This window comes from Medicago sativa, chromosome 5, assembly GCF_051527215.1.
Source record: "Medicago sativa cultivar Bolivia chromosome 5, Bolivia_mono, whole genome shotgun sequence".
Taxonomy (NCBI): domain Eukaryota; kingdom Viridiplantae; phylum Streptophyta; class Magnoliopsida; order Fabales; family Fabaceae; genus Medicago; species Medicago sativa.
This window is the reverse complement of record NC_140753.1, coordinates 48,303,791-48,328,532: the sequence shown is the minus strand read 5'-3', so window position 1 is coordinate 48,328,532 and position 24,742 is coordinate 48,303,791. Positions and strand designations below refer to the sequence as shown.

The 24,742-nt window shown below is 36.2% G+C and overlaps 1 protein-coding gene across 1 annotated transcript; it reads left to right on the top strand.

The window, feature by feature from the left end:
- The first annotated feature begins 2,637 nt into the window (after positions 1-2,637).
- Positions 2,638-5,204, top strand: LOC146922582 (uncharacterized). Its single transcript, XM_085711568.1, has 3 exons — positions 2,638-4,128; positions 4,242-4,649; positions 4,741-5,204. Exons 1-3 carry the CDS (start codon positions 2,724-2,726, stop codon positions 5,202-5,204), a joined length of 2,277 nt encoding a protein of 758 aa, XP_085567694.1. The 5' UTR covers positions 2,638-2,723.
- Positions 5,205-24,742: the final 19,538 nt, after the last annotated feature.

Genomic DNA, 24,742 nt, shown 5'->3' with positions numbered 1-24,742 from the left:
TTTTTTCAATTTTTTTTTCTAAATATAAATCGCTGATCTATATTTTTTTTCAAAAATTAGAAAAAATCAGAAAATATAATAAGATTTTTTAAAATTAAAAAGATTTTAAAAAATTCTGGAATTTAATTTTCAAAATTACAAAAGAGGTCAGATCTTTTGAAGAAAAAGAAAATCTGAATTTTTTTAAAAATCTGTATACAAATATAGAAAAAATTCAGATTTTTTATTCAAAAATCTTATACCACAATTTTAATAAAATATTGGGAAAAAAATCATTTCATTCCACAAATTATTTTGTTTGCCTAATGATTCTAACAAAAATCCATTTTGGGGCTATAATAAGACTTTTTATTCTAAAATAATATCAGAGGGTTTTGCCATCGTCGTGAAAAGATTTTATGAGATTTATGATTTATGATTTCTACCTCCTCTAAGGAAGAGCTTAATTATAGGAAAAATGGAATTTCCATGACTTTTATAAAAACCTCTAAATTTGTATTCAGATTTTTAAAAATTAATTTTTTTTCCAGAATATTTTATAAAAAATCTGACCTTTTTTTTTTAATTTTGAAAATTTACTTTATTTGTATTTTGAAAATTAAATTCCAGAATTTTTAAAAATCTTTTTAATTTTAAAAAAATCTGATTATATTTTCTGATTTTTTTCTAATTTTTTAAATTTCCAAAAACAATCTTAATAGTTTTTTTTCTAATTTTTAAATTTTTCCGATTTTAAAATTTTTTGGAAAAAAAATATGACTATTTTTCTGTTTTTTTATATTTCGGAAAAATTTTTAATATTTTTTCTGAATTTTTTAAAAACTATTTTTCGATTTTTTAAATTTTTTTCAAAAAAACTGAATATTTTTATGATTTTTTGGTTTTTTTATTTTTTAAAAATTATTTCCAATTTTTTAATTTTTATGATTTTTTGGATTTTTTTATTTTTCATAAAAAAAATTTCGATTTTTTAATTTTCTGGGAAAAAACTGAATATTTTATTAATTTTTGGATTTTTTTTATTTTTTAAAATTTATTTTTAAATATTTTTAAAATAAAAAGCTGAGGTGGAAAATTTTTTTTACACCTGGCCATTTAAAAAGAATAAAAAATGAAAAAAAAAGCCAAGTCAGCGAATCAGCTGAGTTGGAGGGGGGAGGGGTGTTTTCCGGAAAAATTTTTTTTTTACAAGGGCATAAATCAAACCGGAATTTTTACAGGGCTAAAACCGGAAATGGCCTATATTACAGGGGTGAAAAACACTATTAACCCTTTTTTTTATTAACTTTTTGATTGAATTATTTGATTTTGTAAAATTTATTAAGGATATGATAACTCTTGTATATTAGCCCAAGATGAAAATCAATTCATAAGCGAATGCACAATTAATTCCTAAGTCTGGATTTTACCTAAGTAAAAGAATGTTATCAAGTTATGTTATTGTATGAAGTTGAAGAAACCCTCAGCAGGTCTCTTATAAACAGAAGGGTTAACGCATAAAAGAACTTCTAGCAAGGGCTATAGAAATCAATATATGATGATTGTTTTATAGGTCTCTCCCATTGTTCCAAAGCCTCTCGAATTTATCGGATTGTAAGTTCCGGTTGCACAAAATCTATCGGGAGTTAAGACATGACTGTTGTTTTTTGAATCGGAGCTTAATTTGCGATCGGCTTAATTTAGAGGTTGAACAATCTGAGAGGCCTATAGAGCAATCGCGTCAACAATATGGCTGATGAATGATGGCATAAAGAGCTTCAAGATTTGGATGTGCAAGCACAATTTAACTTACAACAAGCTCTGAACAATAAGGACCGGTTCTGGACGGAGAAATCTAGAATTCAAAAATTTAAAGATGGTGACAGAAACACATCTTATTTTCATAGATTGTCCATGATTAAAACTAGCAGTGAGGTCATTCACTTACTTAGGAACTACAATGACACTTCTTAATTCTCCTGTTACTATTGAAGATCATGTTATTTGTTATTATAATCTATTTTTACTTCCACTTATGAATGCATGGCTAATTCTATAACCACTGACAACATTGAGATGCCATGACTGGGTCAGACCCAGACTCGGCCGGTATATGTTAATAACAATTTAAAGATCATTTGTTCAAAAAGTAATTGTCTTTCAAAAACTTTGTAGTTATAAAAAAAAAGTGAGTACAAAAAATAAGTGCAGGATCGAGCTTGGTATAGAGTGCTAATTAGCATGAACACTCACAATCACAATCATTTTGTGTCGAACGATTTAGGTTTTTATATCGATTGACGATTGATCGCGGACATGATTGGGCAGCTAGGGTTTTGTCTTCGTTCCTTATATCTAATCTGTTGTCTATCATCACAATGATTCAATCCATGTCATCACAGTGTATATTCAGGTAATCATATATTGATTCTGTGTTACAATTGGTTTTCTCTTCTTGGTTGAAAAGTCATACACGGCTTGTTGGCTACTCTCTTGAAAACCAATTCACATATTGAATTTATTGATCATTAATCTACAAGTGGTTGATTGTATTTTGTTCTTCACGTATTTCAATTGAAGTACTACCACCGATTGATCACGTTTTTGATTGTTCTGCAATTACCTGAGCTTGATTCTTCCAATTGAGGACGCGCAATCGCGCTGATGCTTTTGGGCATTACAAAGGTTGAGTCACGCGTGTATCAATATTAGAATCGTTCTGGTGAATTGTTAACGGACCAGGGATGACATACACGTGCCACTGGCCGTGTGTGTCCGATTCGGTACCATCTGTCTCAGCAATGGTTCAATCTGCAGCACCTACTGCACCGGTTCAGAATGTGCTACAAGCACCAAAGTCTTTTGCAGCAGCTCTAGCGGGTACGTCTTTAACAGAGGACATGCCATTTCCCTCACCGTGCATTAAAGGCGATGCATTGAGCATCAAAATTTGTCAGGAGGAATACCGTAAGGGTTTAGAAGACTGTAGGAATGCGTTGAGGGCTCGTCTGACCCTTAACAAAGGAGATAAACCGTATTTGGCACGTGACTTAAGTTCTAAAATTGGAAAATTATGGAAGACGACGGCTGGTTGGAAAATGGTGCCTCTTGGTAAGGGGTACTATGATTTTCTCTTTGATTCGGCGGATGATTATAGAAAAATATGGGCAGTAGGCACAATTAATTTAAAGCCGGGTTTGCTACGGTTTTCACAGTGGACCAAAGACTTCAAATATCAAACACAAAAGCAGACACCTGTGTCGATTTGGATAAGATTAATGGAGTTGCCGCAAGAGTATTGGAGGGAGAGAACGTTGAAGGAAATTGCAAGTGCGGTTGGGACCCCAATTGATATTGATGGACCAACTAGAAACCGCACCTTTGGGCATTTTGCTAGAATTCTTGTTGACATAGACCTTTCCAAGCGAATTTATGAAGAAATTCTTGTCGAAAGAGAAGGCTTCGCCTTCAAAGTTGAGGTGCAATATGAGAGGCTTCCATTATTTTGCCATCATTATTATTCTATTGGACACAATGTCTCATCATGTCGTTGGTTACACCCGCAACCTCCGAAGGACAGAAATGATCGTGGGAAACAGATTGTTGTTGCTGAGGTAGCCCCTAAACAACCTCCTCGGCAAAACAAAGTCAGCAATGATGTAGGTGCTTCAACATCGAACAATGGTAACAATGGTACATGGGTTCCTATCCCAGTTGCCTCGACTGTTACTACAACTCAGAGAGTTCCATTTGCCGCTACTACTGCACCTATTTCTACATCTTCGGTCTCAGTGTCCCTGGCATTACCGGCTTCCTTTCCTACCCCTCATTTGGGTCCGGTTGTTTCATCTACTGTGGCTGCTCCTGGATTTGATAGGTCTAATAATTTCAGTGTACCACTACAAAATGTGTTTGATTTAATTACTCCGAGTGAGTTGCCACTCCAAAGGCCAGTGCTAGAGCTTGTTTCCCCTGTAGAGAACGATGACGTGCAACCTGTAGAAGTGAGGAAGTTGACTAAGGAACCGAGGAAGGTGGAGTTAAACCCCTTGGTAACTGAAAATACGGAATCGCTTCTAGATAGTGTGGAACACAATCATATGAGTCCGCGGGAGCTGGGGGAGAGTCCTAAGGAGTCTAATGTGCGTGGTACACACTCATCCCCTCGTGGGCATGAGGACATGCGACCTAACGGGGTGGAACAGACAACTCAGACGTCGTTGGTGACCTCAGTGACTGATGATGTATCTGAACCACTTCAGGATGGTGTGGAACAAGATCATGTGAGCCCACGGGAGCTGGAGAGAGTCCCAAGGGTGCTCGTGAGATTGTTACAAGGCCATCCAATGTTGAGCATGATGACATGCAAGAGGATCCTGTTAATACTTTGAAGGACATTGTCGTGATGGATGATGTGACTGAGGAACCTACTGTCACGAAAACAACATCTTTGGAGGTAAATAATTTACCTATAGTTACTGCACATAAGGTGGTTGGTATGCAACGGCAAGAGAATCATCCTAGCAAAAATATCCAGCATGGTCTTGATTTGTGGGAGAGAGTCCGAGAGTATGATGCAAGGACAGCAGCGGAAGCAGCTCAGTTTGACACATCCCTACCTATTCTTACAAGGAGTCTAATGTGCGTGGTACACACTCATCCCCTCGTGGGCATGAGGACATACGACCAAACGGGGTGGAACAGACAACTCAGACGTCGTTGGTGACCTCAGTGACTGATGATGTATCTGAACCACTTCAGGATGGTGTGGAACAAGATCATGTGAGCCCACGGGAGCTGGAGAGAGTCCCAAGGGTGCTCGTGAGATTGTTACAAGGCCATCCAATGTTGAGCATGTTGACATGCAAGAGGATCCTATTAATACTTTGAAGGACATTGTCGTGATGGATGATGTGACTGAGGAACCTACTGTCACGAAAACAGCATCTTTGGAGGTAAATAATTTACATACAGTTACTGCACATAAGGTGGTTGGTATGCAACAGCAAGTGGTTTATCCTAGCAAAAATATCCAGCATGGTCTTGATTTGTGGGAGAGAGTCCAAGAGTATGATGCAAGGACATCAGCGGAAGCAGCTCAGTCTGACACATCCCTACCTGTTCTTACAAGAAACCAGAAACAGAAAATTAAGGTACGACAAGTAATGTCAAAGCAGCCTTTTAAATCCCGTGCACGGGGAGACAACAAATCCATTGATCATTGAATATTCTTTTGGAATGTTAGAGGAATCAGTTGCGAGGATAAGTTGGCAAATATGGGTCACGCCATAGCTGGTGAATTTTGGATAGACACCCTTCCCACGGGTGTGGGTCTTGTCTTCTTTAGGGTTAGATGTGGACTTCCGAATTACAGATTCCCTTGTCTGGTTTTTCAGGGTCTATTGTTTCTGTTTATTTTTATGGTTTGCTTCTGCTGTTTCCTTTTGAGGGTTTTGGTCTAGTCCCCCCTCTTTTTGTAATTATTTTTCCCCCTTTTTTTAATAAATTTTTTTGAGTGTGGCGGTATAGGATGGAGGTGTCTTGGGGTGCCAACCTAGTTGGGATGTCGATGATACCGCTTGATGCTTGTCCACTCTCATTGCTTATCAAAAAAAAAAAAAAATCATTTTGTGTCTCAACCAAACACTCACAATCATTTTGAAATATAAGATTGTTTTTGTTATTTATTTATTTGTGTTCTTTTTTAACAACTAATTTGCTAATATTTGTCATTATAAAAAAAATTCATTTATTTTAAGGACAAAACTTAGGTTAATTTTTATTACATGCTTTTCGTATGGTTCTTCACATGATTAAAATTCATTTTTTCTGGTTATAATAAACTTTAAAAAAAATTGGGGATTTGAGAAACCATAGATACTTGTGAGTATTTTATGTGATATACCACGCGGATAACATTTAAGAAAATGCACTAAGTTTTTTCCTTATGTTAACTCTAACAAAAATCTTTGACCAAAAAAAAAACTCTAACAAAAATCTTAGGTGAATTTTCTTAGGTTCTTTTCATATGATATAAACTATTTACGAAAAGTGTTTTTTTAGCTAAGAATCATATGAAAAACACATAAAGAAATTTACATGAGTTTGTTACTTATTTAAAACTATTTATTTGTTTCTAAATCTTCTCATTCATTAAATTTTATTTTCAATTATATTTCATTTTGCATAGATTTTCTCAAATTTGAAAGATAATTCATTCTTTTTTTAAAGATAAATTGATCGAGAGAATTTTAGATGACTACTAGATTAAATTATTTATTTTAATTTATTTTATATATTTATGAGAAAATAACTCTATTTTACTATATGACCTCATTGTTTTTATTATAAACATGTACTCTTGATAATTTTTCAATTTAGATAACTAGAACTTATTTATTTTATATTTTAAGTAGGTTTTGTTTTTTGTTAAAAACTTAGTATCCGGCGCAATGAAAGGTAAAAGTTCATGTAACTTATAGATGTATTCTTTGCTCAGATTTTTTTAGATGTAATGGAAAGAAAAGTTCACGAAATGTTGCAAGGTTAAATATTTTTTATTAGTCTTTGGATGATGTATGGAAAAGAAACCAGGAATTTGAACGTGAGTTTAGATAGGCAAACGTGAGTCTGCTGAAAAAGACATATGTTTGGTTAACTATTTTTCAAATTGATTCAGGCCTCAAAATCAATTTATACGAAGCTCATATTCGTAGCTTACTAGCTTTTGCGTTCACGGTGAGAATTAATTCATTTTGATTTGATATTTTAATAAAAGCTTCTCTCAGTTTTCCATGTCTATCCTTACTTCCTTTTCCTTTTCCTTTTCTAATAGTGAGTTTGCAAATTAGTTTTTCACGATGCCGTTTCAATTTTTTTAGTGAGTTTCTACCCCCATTTTATCTTATGGTGAGTTTCGAAATCCATTATATATTTTCATTGTGAATTTCTACACGTTTCCATGGACTTTTTTTTTATTATATTATGCTAGCGAAAAGACGGATACTCACTTGTCCATCTTTCTGTTCTTTTTATTGCGCTGACGTTTGAAAATTATAAAATGTGTTTTTTTAAGAAATTTTGATTTTGATTTAAACAAAAATAAAATGCTTGTTGCTTTCAAGTTAACCAATCAAACTAATCATGGTTATATATTTCAATGACACCAACAATATAACAACAAAATATAATTTAAATTCTTTTTTTAATGACAGAAACAACAATCTTTATTATAGAAAAAGTTATTTATGGGTATAATTGTATGTATAAATATATTCATCTATTTGTTACATTTTTTAAATGATAAAGGGAAAACACTATATATATATATATATATATATATATATATATATATATATATATATATATATATTCATATCATGTTTATTACTTTTTTTAATATTGAAATTTATTCTTATATATTTGTTACATGTGTTATATGTATAAACATGTGTTTATTACTTTCCGCTCTTTTTATTGTGCTAACGTCATAAATAGTATTGTTTTGTCTCTCTGAAGTTGGCTAAGATGCATTTCTCTAATCTGGGCAGTTCATTCTGCAAATCTTCCACAAATTTTGAGTTGAATATGTCTTTTCTACAATACTTCTGTAGACAACCATCTACCTCCTTTGCCAAATTACTCGGATGAAATATTCCACTGTTTTGATGAAGCTTTAAGTTTGCGTCCAAGAAGTTTTGTAGTGATTTGATGTGAAACTTTAGAATTGGCGATGGAGTCTGTAGATTGCATATGTGAGTATCTTCAAATATGGTCTTCATTTTTGGAATGAAATCATGAAATTTAAGTGGGTCGACGATGTAATCCTCTTTATTGAAAGATAACATTTAATAAAATGCACTAAGTTTTATCCTTATGTTAAGTCTAACAAAAATCTTCGGTGAATTTTCTTAGGTGCTTTTCAAATGATATAAACTATTCATGAAAAGTGTATTTTTAGCTAAGAATCATATGAAAAACACATAAAGAAATTCACATGTGTTATGAAATAATGACTTAGTGAATGTCCATCATTCTTCACCTTCCTAGAATCCCCATGTCCATCCTTCTTCACCTTCCTATAGCCCCCATTAGTAAGTGAATAGTTAGTGGACCTTAATTACATTGATCACTCACTTACTCATCTTATGTCCTATAAATAGGGTTCATATTGTATTGTAAAGACACACTTGTGAAGAGAATAATACAAAGTGCTTTCATCTTCTTCCTCCTCTTCTTCTTTGATCTTATGTTTTAGTTTATTTCTTAACACGTTATCAACACGAAACTCTACCAGAGAAATGACTTAATTATCTTGGAGGCTATATTCCTATAAATTTTCTTCTTCTCATTATCTTTGCATTAATTAATCTAATTCATATGATCATGATATCATGTTCTTTTCATTGTTTTTATTTTTGTGTTTGTTTGATTGAATTACATAGGTTGATTATGATCCAGTCATAAACAAGAGCAATGGATTCACAATTGTTATAATGAAAGATGTTAAAGAAGCTAAATAAAACATTTGAATGTATGATGGTTTTGTAAGTCTACTTTTAATTTTAAGTACTTCAATAATTTTCTTGCATGTGTCTTTTCCTTTCCATTTAAAAAAAAAAACTTGTTAAAATTGCATAATTTGAAAAACTTTAGATAACACCAATGAATGATTTCATGCTATACTTCATGCAAGAATTTTATAAGAACATTAATATTTGTAGTTAATTTTTTTTCATATATATCATATCTTAGTATGATGATGGTCAATATATTGATTCTTGTATGCTTGTATGTGTTCCTAATATTAATTTGTAATATCCTTGCTTGTATTGATATCTATTGGTTATTGTGTTCATTTTCTTTTTTATGAGTGTTTAACTATGCAGTATACATTGATATAATAAGTCTCGAATTTCTGTAACAAATTGCTTCTTATTTGATTAGATTTGTTTATTCAAGTATACTCTAGTATGTATATAAGGTATAATCATATATATTGCTTTTGTAGCGAAAGGCACCATGAAAGAGTTGTAGAAATTTACTTGTTGTACTTTTGTGTTTATTTGGTTTTGATTGTTGTAACGCCCTAATTCTATTAAAGCAATAAAACATGCGAATATAGAAAATATTCAAGAATTAGACACTACGTCTAAACAAAATAATCAGCAGCGTGCATATATATATATAATATATCATCAGTCGCAGCGGATATAACCATACACCTCCAAATCAAAACAATACATATACCATGGTCAAACATCAACATCAACATAAAATCCTCCAAAGTCTCAACAATAAGTACATCTCAATATAAATAAAATCCAACAAAAGTAAAGGGACACCGACTCGACCTAATCAGAGCCCTAAACTATAACTCCAAAGTGATAGTGGAGGCTAACTCCAGCTATCCAAGCACTCACCGCAAGCGGACTACTCCTGCACAGCGTCTACCCATCCATACAGACAGGTAGGCGGTCAAAACCACTGCAGGTTAGTATTTCATCAATCATAATCAATATATAAAAACTTGATTTACATAAAACAGTTCGATTCTCAATAAATCATCATGAACATTTAACCTCCACATCCACATTCATATAACAACCTCAATCATTACAATTATATGATCATTTAGCACAATCATCATCAACATTCATCATTCAATACAACAATTAAGACTCATGCAATGTGATATGCCTAAACTCACTTCGATGCAACAAAAACATCGTAATCACCTCAATTGGATATAAAATTTGCCATCATCAGTCATGAATGCATGAATATATGACTCGACTACAATGCATATGTTCACACAAACAAATCACCTCACCATCACCAACATTTAGTATATATGCAATCGACAACAATTCACCATCACTTGACATATATACAATCACCAACAACATTCATAATTCAATCAACATATAGTTATCACATATATACATCATCAATCCTTTCCACGTAAATTATATCAACTATGCACAAGAATTCATAAGACAATCGGCTCTTAAAAACATTTCCAACAAATTTCGTCTCTAAAATCACAACTTTAGAAATAATTAAGCATTTAAGCGAAAACAAAGTAAACAAGTTTCAATGCCTCAACTAAGTATACCTCTAGGCCACATGTGGGTGCAGTAGAGGATACTTTGGCGTTTCACCGGCCAAACACGATGAAATCATGAAAATCACAATGTTCGTCTCACCGAACACTTTTCAAGAAATTTTCCATTTTCTAAGCAAAACAAGTTAGACCCAACATGTAACACCCCGTTTTCCCAACGTAAAAATTTCATAATAAATCAGAGTATTTAAATCATAAACGGAATGTCACATACTACTTGAAAGTCATAAAATGGATAATTAACATTTATCCTTCAAATTCAACATCATAAAATCTGAAACTTCGCAGCGGAAAATAGTTCAACATAATAAAAGTCATTGGCACGTAGGCCTCATCAGAAACATCTCATAAGTCTTGGTTCAATATTTATTCATAAAAAGTTCATAAATGACACGTAAGGAATAGAAGTAAAAGCAAGCTCCATCCCGTTATGTATCAGAGCACCTAGACACAATGTGAGGAGTCCACTCACAACCGCCACTAGTCTTTATTACCTGCAAGTTACCCATACGAAGGGCAACATTTTCAAGCAGAAGGGGTGAGATTTCACAGTCAACAAATTAAACATATAATTCATCAAAATGCATTTAACAACATAAAACATCATTAACATATCAAACATTTATCACTTAGCATCATATCAAATCATAATCAAATATCATCTTTAATTCATAAGCAAATATCATCTTTAAAACATAAGCAAATATCATCTTAAAATCATCAGACATCTTATTCAACTCAACACTTGACTCGACGATGCGACTCAACTTGACAATGCAACTCTTAACATCTTAAACCTTCGTAAAAACTTCTTGATATGCAAATGCATGTGGTACCATTCAGGGCATCAAGCCTGATAGAATCCTGGCAAGTGCACCAAATACTATCGAAGTAGTAAAAATATCGATCCCACGAGGACTGTTTTTAACTTCAATAATTCAATTGCGTTATAAAAATAGGATGTATAAAGGTTTATTTTAGTTTGCCACTAGGCAGTAGATTTGGTTTGATTTTAAGAAATCAAATAAAAGAAATAGGTTTGATTAAGAAAATATGGAGAGAGATGAGATCAGGTCTGTCGAATCCTCTATGTTTCCCCTAATTGGTTACTGCACCTATTATTACTAATGATTCTCTAGTTTCACGATAGTTAACAAATTAGCCCTAATCAATTCCTTGAGTTAGGACCCTCTTTTTAAACTACAGCCCCTAATTCCTTAGGTGGTCTAATAATCATCAAAGGTTTAAGCACGTTAACCTAATATCACTAACAAACGATTATCCATTCCTAGACTAACCATGTTTATTAGAACAATTCAATTAGGTCTAAGTCGAAAGCTATGGTCAGTAGTCATTCGTTCTCACAAAATCATGTTTATATTTGATCAGGATATAAAAAGCATTAAGAACAATTGAATTGAATGAAAACTAGAATATCATTAATAAGTGATAGAGTTTCACAGCAACATGTATCAATTAGGGTTACATAGATTCATCTCTGACCTAATCTCTGAGAGATTTAGCTACTCATAATCGAGTTTACAAATAGCATAATCAATGAAATAATTAAAACATACATGAATTGGTAAAAGGATGAAGAAATCGCCCTTCTAGCCGTCTCTGATGTCTCAAAATCGCACTTTGCTCTCCAAAATCGTAACCCTTGTTCTTCAGATTGAGTGCAGTATTTATAGAAGTCATGGGCCTGACCCATCAAAATCGGGCCGCGCCATGTATATAGGCGTGCCGCGATTTCCTCTTTACAGGAAGTGTGTAATTTTGCTTCAAAAATCGCAGCACGGCTTGAAATTGGCGTGGCGCGATTTCCTTCGAACAGACTTCAAATTTTAAGCTTTTTGCACTCCAGAACAGTATAAATTGCATGAGAACTCTATCAAAATGTCACAATAAGTCCCTAATATTACGTAATGACAGGATGTCATCACAACCCCAAACTTAAACCATTCCTTGTCCTCAAGGAATTTGCTTGCAACAGTGACAAACGACAGTAAAATAACAGTTACCTGACAAAACGATAGTACCCAAAAGTTCATTCTCCTTCTAGCTAAAGATGAGCTAGTTTGACTTGTTCGCATCCACCAATTCACAACTCCTCGCATCAAATTGAAACAGGGTTCTACCAGTCGACATGCAGGTCTACATATTACCATATGCTTGAAAAGTTTCTAAACATCAATCAAAGTCAATATCATTACACACTTTTGAGGTCTTTAGGGTTATAACGGGGCTTAGGTGAAGGTGGGATATATTTGGATAAGTAGGCTACACAAAATTTGAGTTAGGCATTCCTACGGAAGTTAAAGCACAAAATTCAATCCTTCATTCATTTACCTTGTGGAAATACAATCAAAGCAAAGGTACTAGAGAACATTTTTAACATTTAGGGACAATCGAGTTTGAAGTTACTCGGATTTTCAATGTTTTGTCCCTTTTTCATCATTCAATTTCTTACTAGAGAACATTTTTTTTTGATACACCATTTTTGTGTGTATTTTGCATGACAATTTCATATTTCTTTCATATTTCTTTCATTTTTGTTCTCTTATTCTCTAGTACCCCCACCCAAACTTAGTTGGTTGCAAATTCCAATAGCAACCCCAAACTTAATCTTTAGCAACATACTACAATGCCTTAACTCAGAAAATACATTAAGGGACAAATCCTAAAAGTCTCTAGGCTTGTAATGTAGTTTGTCACCGAACAAAAAGTTCTAATCCTACCGGCTCACAATTGGTTAAGAAAGGATAAATTTAACAAATTAAAACAGGGTAGGCTTCAAAAAGGCTCACAGGACCAATCACTTTTGCCTCAGTGTGTAATTGACAAAGACCAATCAATAATAGAGAAACAATGCAAGTTCTAGAAATGTAGTTGCATGGAAAACTAATCTAAATATAAGTAAATTGAAAAACAAGATTTGGCAATGAACCTTATGGCTGAGATTTCTGGGAGTATGTGACTACCTAGCAACGCCGTACACTTCGCCTTTGAATCAAGTCACCCCTCCTTTAGAACTTTTGGAATACCGTTTCATCAAACAACTGTTACTAAACTGGAATAGGTCACATGAAACAAAACAAATTCATTAATAATAAACAAGTGCAGGAGCAATTACAATAGGGAAATAAGTTCAATGGACTTCGACATTAAAAAGAAAATAAAAAGAAAATACATCAAAAGAAAAATGACTGAAAAATAAAATACAAAGCAGAAAATGCTAATCCATCAGTAGATCAGCCCATGTCCTGATCATCATCCGAGTGTCCAGCCCCCGGTGTCCTCAATCCTTCAAAGATGCCATCCCCTTGATCTTGCTCGGTGGTATTGAAATCATCAGTGATTTCCCTCCTCATGCGCAGCCCATACTCTTCTTGATGTGTAAAATATTTCTCCATGCGCTCACGGGAGCCTCCAAACCTCTCATAAGACCCACTAATCGGACCCATATGCAATTGAGCCTCCGCAGCAAACGCAGCTGAGAACCTAGGACGGTTCACCGAAAGCTGGTCCGAAGTCTCATTCATCCAATTAGCTTGCACATGCATGAATTCCTCAAGCTTTGGGTGAAGAGGAGCATAACCCCCTTGGCTACTACTCCCTCCTTGCTCCATTTGTTGTTGCCTTGCTGCCTCCATCTCTCTCTCCTTCATATAGCCTTCATATTTCTTGACAAACCCATCCATGACCGAGTCGGTGATCGGCTTCATATTGCTTGTGTTGAGATCACTATCATAAGCCGGCACCAACTGTTGCTCACACAACCAATTAATTAAGCTTCCATGTCCCAATTGTGTGGTGTTCCCGGTTGCTAGATCATGAAGACTATTGGCCAAGAGGCGGCCAATATCTATAGGGTGCCCCTTGATGATGGCATAGGCAGCAAGCACCCTCTTGAGAGGAATTTCAGAAGTGCAAGATGCACTCTCAAGAGTCTGGACCACATATGATACCCACACCTTGGGTACCGGCAGCATCTCTGCATAAGTAAGCATCCGGGACTTTTTCCAAGTCGACCCAGGCCTACACATGGTGGTGATGATCTCATCAAAGGTATCCTCCGTAATAGCAAATCTCTCCCTCCTCAATTTTTCAACCCAACACTCCTCCGGTGCCTGAACATTCAGCCATGCGTTGAGAGCATCCGGGCTGAAATCAATGTACTTTCCTCGAACAAAAGATTGAAAGGGTGTATCGGACACCCTTGCATTTGCAAAGAATTCGACGATCACCGTTTTGTTGTTTGCTTCGTCGATCATCTCATTCAACCTCGTCCACCCCCTCCTTCTTAATTCAGATTCAAAGAAAGGATATTTCACTAGCTTTGTGAAATCAAACTTCCTCTCCCCTATTACTTCGAAACTCTTCATAGATTGATGGAACTCTTGGGCTTGGTCATTGATGAAATGGATGGCGTTTTCGGGTGGTTCGGATGCGGCACGAGGACGTTTGGATTTGCTTGTGGATGGCTTGGGGTTGGTGGCTTTCTTTGAGCGAGTGTTTCTTTGGTTGGAGGCCATTTGTGGTTTGGGAAGATGGTGAATGGAAAGTTTTGTGAAGTTTGGGAAAGTTTTGAATGATTGTGGTTTGATGGTGGTTTGGATTGATGAATTTGTGATTGGAATGTTGGTTTGATGATGGTTAAGAAGTGAATAAGATGGTGAAAATGAGGAGAATTCGTGAATGGAAGTTTAGGGAAGTTTTGGTAGAGAAAGGTAGGAAGAATGGAATGAAAATGATGATGAACAGTTAGGTTTTTATAGGCCTGTTTGGGCAAAATCGCGGCACGCCAAAATGCAAGGCGCGACACGATTTTGCGTTGTAACGGCTAGAAACGGCTAGTTTTGCAACGGTTGGTAGGTAGTGGGTTTACAACGGCTAGTTTTTGCAACGGTTGGGAAGCTTTTAAGCAAAATCGCGCTGCGGCCAAATATAGGCGCGGCGCGATTTTGGTCAAACAGGGAGAATTCGTTGCTTCCTCAGGCCAAAAAAAAAAAAATTTTGTTTTCTTGAAAAATGCCTGAGTTCCTTGAATTTTTGAAAAACTTTTGAGGAGAGAATCATGCAAGACATCAGTACCTTGCATGATTTTCTTGGCAAGAGGTATCTTTGAACAAATTTTTAAAACTTTCCTGCCTTGTATCAAAAGAAAAGAAAAATATTTTTGTGTTTTTATTTTTGAAAGCAATAAAATCATACCTGAAAAATAAATAGTGGGTTGCCTCCCACTCAGCGCTTCTTTACCGTCACTAGCTTGACTGATGACTATCCCTAAGGATCAGTTGATGTGGCTCCCTCTTCATTGTTTGGGAGTCCTCCTTTACGGTACCGTTTCAGCTTTTGTTCCTTACCCTTGAAAGTTCCTTGTGCACCAGACTTCCTCAGGTCCACAGCTTCATCAATAGGCTTGTTTCTTGCCAACCCTTCATCACAGTACCTCCTAACTCTTTCTAAAGTATCAGAGAGAGTTGAAAGCATACACCATTGAAAAGCAGCCGGCCCATTACGCATCCCATAGGGAATCCTCTTATAAGACAATTTACCACCTGGACCAGTGGTAGTAGTCTTTATTTCATTGTTACCAGTTGTCAATCCCCCATACTTGTTGTCACGGATGTCTCCTGATGATTGTTGTTTCATCTGTTCTTTGCTTACTTCCAGTTGCTTAACACCCTCTATTATTCCACCATCTTCAATTACTTGTCTGTCTATAGATTCCACACTTTCCACCTCCGTAGATTGAATAGGTTGAGATTCAAGGGATTTATCTTCGACTGTTTCTTCCACAACGTCAATTCGGTAACACTTGGGATTTTCATCTTGGTGCTTCATTGCCTCAAAGATATTGAAGACTACCTGCTCCTTATGGAACCTCAACATTAGCTCTCCACGTTCAACATCAATCAAAGCACGACCAGTTGCAAGGAAAGGTCTTCCTAGAATGAGTGGCATGTCTTCATCTTCAGCCATATCTAGGACCACAAAATCTGCTGGGAACACCAAGTCATTAACCTTGACTAGCACATCTTCAAGTATACCAAAGGGATAAGAGATTGACCGATCAGCTAAAGTAATGGTCATTCTTGTTGGTTTTGGTTCCCCACATTTAAGCTTCTTCATCATTGAAAGAGGCATCAGATTTATACTTGCTCCCAAGTCACATAAAGCTCTTCCAATGTCTACCGGTCCAATTGAACAAGGGATAGTAAAAGCACCAGGATCCTTCAGCTTAGGTGGCAGCTTCTTTTGAAGAATAGCACTACAGTTTTCAGAAAGTGCAATGTTCTCATCATCCTTAGGCTTCCTTCGTTTAGTCAACAAGTCTTTCATGAACTTAGCATACAACGGCATTTGATCAAGAGCTTCGCCGAAAGGAATGTTCACCTGAAGTTGTGAGAAAAGTTGCATGAACTTCTTGAATTGACCTTCATCCTTTTCTTTCTTCTTTGAAAGGTGAGGGTATGCAAGCTTCACATATGATGGAATAACTTGTGGTTTGTCTCCATCTTTCAAAATTTGACTCTTCGACTTCCTCAAGATTGAATCTTCATCAATTAACTTCTCACTTTTTTCTCCCTCTATTTTTTTCTTCCTTTCATTTTCAACTACTCCATTATCATTTTCTTTTTCAACTACACCCTCATCATTTTTTTCAACTACACCGTTCTCCTCCATCTCAACTACTTCATCAACCTTCTTTTGAGCTTTTGGAACTAAAGGTGTCAAAACCTTTTTGCTCCTCAATTCAATAGCATTACAAGACTCATTCTTAGGGTTATCTTTAGTGTTACCTGAGAATCCGCCTTTGTTTTGTTCAGCCAACTGCTTAGCCAATTGCCCCAGTTGAGTTTCAAGCATCTTCCTAGAAGCTTCATTGTTCTTTCTTTCAGCTTCTTGACTCTTCTTCATCTCTTCAAAGTTGCCTTGAGTCATCTTCATGAAGTTCATCATAGTTTCCTCAAGAGCTGATGGCTTCCTTTGTTGTTGTTGAGGAGGAGTGAGCATTTGAGAGTTCAAAGCATTGTTATTTGAGTAGCTTAAATTTGGATGCTTATTGATGCCTGAATTGTAGTATTGATTCTGCCTTTGATAACCTCCCATGAAGTTAGCTTCTTCACTTGATCCTTCTGGAACACACTCACCGTTGGGATGTTCTTCACCACATAAGTCACATTTGATTGCAGCTACTTGTTGTTGCTTATGAGCCAAAGTGAAGCCTTGAAACTCCTTAGTTAGAGCTTCGATTTGTTTGTTCATAGCTGCTTGGTTCGCAAGGATAGCAGTTTGTTCACTCACCCCAAACACTCCTCTTTCTTTCTTTTTAGCTTGATCACGATACTCATTGCCAGCCATGTTTTCAATTAGAGCTTGTACTTCATGATCAGTTTTGCTTTTGAGACTACCTCCCGCGGAAGCATCTAAGAACATTCTAGTGTTTGGAGTCACCCCCTCAGTGAAGATTTGGAGGTATTGTTTCTCGGTGAACTCATGATTTGGGCATCTCTTAAGAAGTAAGTTAAATCGCTCCCAAGCATCATATAATGATTCACCTTCTCCTTGCTTGAAGTTAGAGATCTCCATCTTCTTTTCCCAATATTTAGACATAGGGAAATATTTCTCCAAGAACTTCAGCTCTAACTCTTCCCATGTTTGGACAGTCCCGTTTGGTATTGTCAGCAACCAATCTTTTGCTCTTCCCGTCAAGGTGAAAGGAAACAGTCTTAGCTTCTTTTGTGCTTCAGTCACAGTGGCTGGTTGCACACAAAACTTGCAGGTTTCAGCAAAGCGGCTCAAGTGTTCATGAGGACTCATAGCTTCAGTCCCATCGAATTGCTTGTCCCTCAAACCGTTGAGGACAGTTGTCTTGATGTCGAAAGCTACAGGGTTAGCTGGTTGAAAAGTGTGGGTCAGTTGACCGCGATGAGTGGCTAACCCGTAGTCTCCTAGCTTAGGTCTCGGTGGTACAACTCCTTCTCCTTCCATAGTTGCAGATTTAGGAGAAGAGATTGTTTCAGATTCAGTTGAGAGTGGCTCCGGTATTTGTTCTCGAACACCCGGTGGAACGGACTGAGCTAACCTTTGCGATCGGACAGCTTTCCGAAGTGCTCTAGCAGTCCTTTCAATTTCCGGATCGTATTCTAGGTCGTCTGAGCTCTGTTTACCTCGCATAAACAGCAAAATACCTTAGTAGCACTGCACAACGCAAAGTAATCAAGTGAATATGAAAACAGAAAAATAAAAATTAAAAACAGAAAAGTAAATTGCAAAAACCCTAAATTATAACGTAATTGCCTTGTTGAAATAATTCAACAGTCCCCGGCAACGGCGCCAAAAACTTGATAGAATCCTGGCAAGTGCACCAAATACTATCGAAGTAGTAAAAATATCGATCCCACGAGGACTGTTTTTAACTTCAATAATTCAATTGCGTTATAAAAATAGGATGTATAAAGGTTTATTTTAGTTTGCCACTAGGCAGTAGATTTGGTTTGATTTTAAGAAATCAAATAAAAGAAATAGGTTTGATTAAGAAAATATGGAGAGAGATGAGATCAGGTCTGTCGAATCCTCTATGTTTCCCCTAATTGGTTACTGCACCTATTATTGCTAATGATTCTCTAGTTTCACGATAGTTAACAAATTAGCCCTAATCAATCCCTTGAGTTAGGACCCTCTTTTTAAACTACAGCCCCTAATTCCTTAGGTGGTCTAATAATCATCAAAGGTTTAAGCACGTTAACCTAATATCACTAACAAACGATTATCCATTCCTAGACTAACCATGTTTATTAGAACAATTCAATTAGGTCTAAGTCGAAAGCTATGGTCAGTAGTCATTCGTTCTCACAAAATCATGTTTATATTTGATCAGGATATAAAAAGCATTAAGAACAATTGAATCGAATGAAAACTAGAATATCATTAATAAGTGATAGAGTTTCACAGCAACATGTATCAATTAGGGTTACATAGATTCATCTCTGACCTAATCTCTGAGAGATTTAGCTACTCATAATCGAGTTTACAAATAGCATAATCAATGAAATAATTAAAACATACATGAATTGGTAAAAGGATGAAGAAATCGCCCTTCTAGCCGTCTCTGATGTCTCAAAATCGCACTTTGCTCTCCAAAATCGTAACCCTTGTTCTTCAGATTGAGTGCAGTATTTATAGAAGTCATGGGCCTGACCCATCAAAATCGCGCTGCGCCATGTATATAGGCGTGCCGCGATTTCCTCTTTACAGGAAGTGTGTAATTTTGCTTCAAAAATCGCAGCACGGCTTGAAATTGGCGTGGCGCGATTTCCTTCGAACAGACTTCAAATTTTAAGCTTTTTGCACTCCAGAACAGTATAAATTGCATGAGAACTCTATCAAAATGTCAGAATAAGTCCCTAATATTACGTAATGACAGGATGTCATCAAAGACCCAAACATATATGAGCGTAAATAGGCTCTTCAACAAAGTGAGCAAAAGCTGTCGGGCCTCAAGCCCCCAACGTAATTTGAGCATTAAGCTGCCGGGCCTCAAGCCCCCAACGTAGTTTGAGCATTAAGCTGTCGGGCCTCAAGCCCCCATCTTTAATGAGTATACAATGGACTCAATCTTCCTACAACTTAGACAACATCATGAACATCTCTTATAACTCCATTAACATGGACCACTTCTTAGATATTTACAACTTGAACCGACTCATACAACTTTGTAACATTAAATGGTCAACAACAGCAAACAACGACAAATACAACATATAACAGTGCTTGAATAACATATCATCATTAAAGGAATGAATCATATCAACTTAACATCATAAAACATCATAATATCATGTATCATACAATACTCACATAATGTATTCCAACATATCAACAACAATAACCACAAATACATTAATCAATTACATTCATATCAAATTCCAAAACATTCTTCAAAAGCAAATCAAGTTTGATCAATGAGACATAAGCTAAATACTCATAAAACACCTCAACTAAATCCCTAATACTTAAGTTGAAGTTGGGAAATCAGCCAAAAGTTTTTGGACTAACTTAGGATTAATTATGCTAAGTTTTCTTAAAGTTTTCTGAAGACCCACTTGGACTATTTTCGTCATAACTCAAAATATGCACATAATTTTCTACTCACTCCAAAGCCATTAGAAAGATAACTCAATTATCTACAACTTTCATGTTTACACCGAAAGCTAATTCAACACAGAAACGGGTGAAAAAGACACAAGAACGCAACAATCGAAGTTCTAACAGCACGCAACGAAAACACAACAAGCAGTCACCCATGAGGGTCTGCCTTGCAGCACTAAAGCGTGGAAAGCTGCGCCCAGGCGTGGGAAGGCAGTAGCCAGTGACCTTCGCAGCAGCTTTGTGCAGTCCTGGTTTTTCCCGGTTTTATCGTTTCGTCCGTAGAAACCTAACCGTTACCCCGATTCCAATTTCGTTTTCGCCTACGCGTTCTATTCGACAAATCCTATCATATTTTACTGAAAAATCATATTTTTAAATCTCCAAAACAGCTTATCCTAGAATCACTTATTTCTCAAAAACACTTAAAATCACTTTTTCTCAGAATCTCAATTTTAATCAAATCTCATGGTTCTATCATCCAAACAGCATCTAATTATCACCCTATGGAATATCTAAGATCTGTACACAAGTTCCACATCAATCTAACAAGTTTTTATGGTTCAATCATCAAAATCGGTCATAAACCCTAATCCTTAATTATCACAAAACTCATCCTAATTCATGCTAAATCCATTTTTCAGAATCATACACTTAATAATGTTGAAAGTTAGTCTCACCCTTACCTTAGATTGTTTTTTTGAAATCAATAGCAGCGTTCTTCATTCCTAGGGTTCTCTCTCTGAGTTCTCATCTTTCTCCTCTTTCTCCCAAAAAGCGGTTTAACGTAAAAACTCTTTCTAACCTAAGCTTCCTTATTTATAATACTAATCACTCTTCCTAAATCTATTTAGGCCCAATAACTTATTCTTCTTTCTATTCTAACCTCCAATTCTACTTACACTAATAATTCTCATATTCTAATAAATAATAGAATAATGCCACATAATAAAATACTAACACCTCATATATATAAATAAATCACATAAATAGATTCTAACTTAATAAAAATATATAAATAAAAGGAGGGCGTTACACAATACATCACAGTTTGAAAACCATAATTGGATTTATAGAACCCAAGTTTGAAAGTGGGAAACAATCCATAAGGTTTGGGTCGACTTAAAAGTGGTTATGCGGAGTTTTCGTAAAATTTCTCTCTAAGACATCCTTAGAGTGTTTTCCTCATAACTTAAAATCCAAGAATCAATTTCAAGCCAAACCAACGCCATTGGAAAGATAACAAGATTATCTAAAATTTCCTTGTTTACACCAAAAACCAAATCAAAACAGAAACGAGGGAAAAAGACACAAGAAGGCGAAACATGGGGTGCTGCCCTGTGTAACTCGCCGTTGCGGGTAACTTTACTCGCGAGGCAAGCAAGCCACAGGAAGCCCCTGTTGCTCGCGTCCAACTCGCCTCCAGCTCGCTGTGGCGAGTTGTGATAGTAAGCTCTCGGGAAAAACCCTATTTTCACCCCAAAACCCCAATTTTGACTTCCCAATGCCCAAATTTGATCCCATGGTTTGTCTAAATGATTCCAAACATGAAAAGATACTCAAAGTGATATGAAATTTGACCCAAAACATTCTCCCAACAAAATTCACCATTTGACCCATTTTCATAAAACTTCAAAAATAAACAACACAAATCATCACAAGCTCAAAAATTATGGTTACCCAAGGTTCCATTCATCAACAACAACACCTCACAACATCAACAACAACAATCAATCATGAATTCATCATCAATTTATCAACCACAACATTATTCATCATCAATTTCACTCAAGAACAAGTTATATGCATATAAACCCATTTTGTCATGCAAATTCATCAACAACAACACAATTATCATTCAATTCATGCATAGAATCATGCCCTCAAATTCAAGCACGAATTTCTACTTCTAAAAATCAAATAAACCACTTAATCAAAGAATTAGGGAAGAACAAAACTATTAATTATGCTTGAATTCTAACCCCCTTACCTTAATCCTTCTCAACACCAACTAAGGCTTCACTTTAGCTCCCAAAGCTTGAATCTCTAGCTCCCTCTAGCCTCTTCTAGATCTCTTCTTCAAACCCTTATCTCCTCTCTATCTCTATCTCTTCTCAATTGCAAAATGTTGGTGAAAAACCCTATTTCTCTACTAACAAGAGTTTATATAGGTTCACCTAATTGGGCTTAACTCACAACACCTTAATGGGCTTAACCCATTTATATTCTTACCCAAATGTTACTACTCACTTAACGGTAAAATGTAATAACAACGGTCAACTACCAGTAAATAAATAATTACTATATTCTCTCTAGTGACTTAGTATAACCACTCTCACTAAGCACTAAAAACAATCTTTATCATAATTACAAAATTACCCCCACTCATAAAATGGCCAAAATGCCCCTTAGTCTAAAATGACTAAAATACCCTTCTAACACCGAATGCTACAAATCTCAACCAAAACATACACAAAGGCAAATAATCACATAAGAGCACATACCACACATAATAAAACAATTAAATAAATAATAAAATAAAACTAACGAAAAATCGGGCTGTTACAACTCTCCCCCACTAAAAAGAATTTTCACCCTCGAAAATTACCTGAAGGAAACAACTCTGGATACGCAACCCTCATCCTACTCTCCGATTCCCAAGTGGCACTCTCACCAGTCGGTCCAACCCAAATCACTTTAACCAAAACGATCTCCTTGCCGCGCAAACGCTTCACTTCACGATCCTCAATCCTAACTGGCCAAGTCTCAACGGTCAAATTATCCCTTACTTCCAAATCATCCACTTGAATCACATGAGACGCATCATACACATACTTCCGCAACTGGGACACATGAAACACTTCATGAAGATTCGACAAAGATGGTGGTAACGCAATCCGATACGCTACAACCCCAACCTTCCCAATAATCTCAAACGGTCCAACAAAACGAGGAGTCAACTTCCGACACTTTAAAGCACGACCCACACCGGCTACAGGATTCACCCTCAAAAACACATGATCACCAATCTGAAACTCAATATCCTTCCTCCTCTTATCATGATAACTCTTCCGCCTACTCTGAGACGCTCTCATCTTCTCTTGAATCATCTTAACCTTTTCCGTAGTTTCTTGCACAACTTCCGGTCCTAACAAAGCACTTTCACCTGACTCATACCAACACAACGGAGTTCTACACCTTCTACCATACAAAGCCTCAAACGGTGCCATTCCGATATTAGAATGAAAACCGTTGTTGTAAGTAAACTCAATCAACGGTAAACATTCGACCCAACTGACACCTTGCTCCAACACACAAGCTCTCAACAAATCTTCCAAACTCAGAATAGTCTTCTACGTCTGGCCATCAGTCTGGGGATGATAAGCAGAACTCAATCTCAACTTAGTTCCCAAAGCAACTTGCAAACTCTCCCAAAACTTAGAAGTAAACCTCGGATCCCGATCCGACACAATACTAGAAGGAATGCCATGCAATATAACAATCTGCTCAATGTAGATCTTAGCCAACTTCGCCACAGACATACCGGTCTTAATAGGAACAAAATGTGCCGACTTCGTCAACCAATCAACAATCACCCAAATCGAATCAAAACCCTTCAAAGTCTTCGGAAAAGGTCCAACAAAATCCATAGAGATACTATCCCACTTTCACTCTGGAACAAACAACGGTTGCATCAAACCCGACGACTTCTGATGTTCAATCTTAGACTTCTAACAAACCAAACAAGCATAAACAAACTCTGCAATCTCCTTCTTCCTTCCAAGCCACCAAACCAACCTCTTCAAATCCTGAGACATCTTAGTCGCTTCTGGATGAATACTCAAACTACTTCTGTGAACTTTTTCCAAAATCTGTCTCTTAAGCTCAAGAACATCTGGTACACAAACACAATCACGAAACATCAAAATTCCGTTCTCATCCAATCTAAAGTCTCCACCCTTGCCTTGATTAACCAACACCACACGATCTACAAGTTCCAAATCTTCTTTCTAACCATTCCTGATCTCTTCCAAATATTACTCGTCATCTTCAACATCCCTAACCGCACACCATCCGACGTCAACTCGCTAACCAAACTCAAATCTCGGAACTGCTCAATCAACTCCAACTCTTTAACCATCAAAGCAGACATATGCAACGACTTCCTACTCAAAGCATCAGCAACAACATTCGCCTTTCCAGAGTGATAGCTCAACTGAAAATCAAAATCCTTAAGATACTCCAATCATCTCCTCTGCCTCATATTCAACTCCTTCTGGTCAAACAAGTACTTCAAACTCTTGTGATCACTGAACACTTCAAACCTAGAACCATACAGATAATGCCTCCAACTCTTCAACACATACACAACAGTTGCTAATTCCAAATCGTGAGTCGGATAATTCTTCTCATGCACTTTCAACTGCCTCGAAGCATAAGCCACAACCTGACGATTCTGCATAAGCACACCACCAAGAC

Bases quoted from the DNA above. Each gene is read 5' to 3' on its own strand.
- LOC146922582 (XM_085711568.1), top strand. From the start codon at position 2,724: ATGACATACACGTGCCACTGGCCGTGTGTGTCCGATTCGGTACCATCT. The intron at 4,129-4,241 runs GTACACACTCAT...GAACCACTTCAG, and splicing joins TAAGGAGTCTAATGTGCGTG to GATGGTGTGGAACAAGATCA. The intron at 4,650-4,740 runs GCATGAGGACAT...GAACCACTTCAG, and splicing joins ACACACTCATCCCCTCGTGG to GATGGTGTGGAACAAGATCA.